Raw genomic sequence first — 1,066 nt, 5'->3', positions numbered from 1 at the left:
TATTTTAACATTATAAAACTGAGAAAAAGCAGAGTAGATGTTTTTGTGGCGGTAACGACATCAAGCCAAACTGAAAAAAAAACTGTATCACAAATCACATTCTTTAACATGGGGGATGGATTAATGTTTTGTGTTGCTCACGCATGTGGATGGATTATGTAACACTGAGAACATGCGTCACGGCTGTTTGTCAACTGCATCACACAGCACCTGAGGGAACATAATGAGAGACCTGAAAGCCTAAATGATTGACTGCTGGTTTACCAGGGTGTAGTAGATGATGCACAGTAAACTGACAAATTCACTGACGGAGCACAACCCTCGGCCAAGGCTGCTCATCAAGTCTGAATATGTAATTCCAACTATTGGAATATTTAGAAATGTTTAATCCACATCTGGAATGGCATCAAAATGTCTAGTAGTAGACAATTATAAGATGCTTATAGGATACAATTGCCAGATATTTTTTAAATTAAAATAATTGATGAGAAAATGGCAAACATTTTCATCATTCGCATATTTTGCAATGTTGAAAAATCACTAATCATTACAAAATAAATCCTGGATTCTCAACTAGATCTTGATCACTTACTCATTGTTTCGTAACCGAACCAAATCTGTGAGATATGTCATACAGACAAACGAACAGGTCCAGGGAGGTGAATATAATCACTTGTATGTGTTTGTTTTTTATTTAATTCGAGCGAGCAGTAAGTGGACGTACAGCTGTTGACCATGAATGTAGATCATAAATGTGCTGTAAACCTTTTGCATTCTCAAACATCCATATGTATATTGTGTTATAGCTGTGTGCATTGAGGACGGCACCACAGCGGTGAACGGTGGTCAGGTGAGCAGGAAACTCTCATACAAGGATCATGTTGTGGAGCTGATGTATGAAGGAGGAGATCCCTGCCCGGCGAACCCCAGCCTCAAACACAGCACCATCATCCAGTTTATCTGCAGGTACCTCTCCTCCTCCTCCTTAGCTTAAAAGATGCAGATTACTTAATTCAAATCGATGTTTTGACAACAGTGAAAATCCTCATTAGGTTTTTCAGATTTA

At 38.6% G+C, this 1,066-nt stretch overlaps 1 protein-coding gene across 1 annotated transcript in view; it reads left to right on the top strand.

The window, feature by feature from the left end:
- The window catches only part of igf2r (insulin-like growth factor 2 receptor), a 48,983-nt gene that overhangs the window by 35,363 nt on the left and 12,554 nt on the right, over positions 1–1,066 (top strand). The window contains exon 34 of the mRNA XM_023430081.2: positions 807–966. Within this exon, the coding sequence (XP_023285849.1) occupies positions 807–966 (160 nt within the window). The remainder of the gene's footprint in view (positions 1–806; positions 967–1,066) is intronic.

The sequence above is a fragment of the Seriola lalandi genome, unplaced genomic scaffold (assembly GCF_002814215.2).
Source record: "Seriola lalandi dorsalis isolate HSWRI2012SDOR001 ecotype SW California unplaced genomic scaffold, Sedor1 jcf7180002054901, whole genome shotgun sequence".
Classification (NCBI taxonomy): Eukaryota; Metazoa; Chordata; class Actinopteri; order Carangiformes; family Carangidae; genus Seriola; species Seriola lalandi.
Note: the sequence above shows the minus strand (reverse complement) of the source record. Positions and strands in the feature narration are given on the sequence as shown.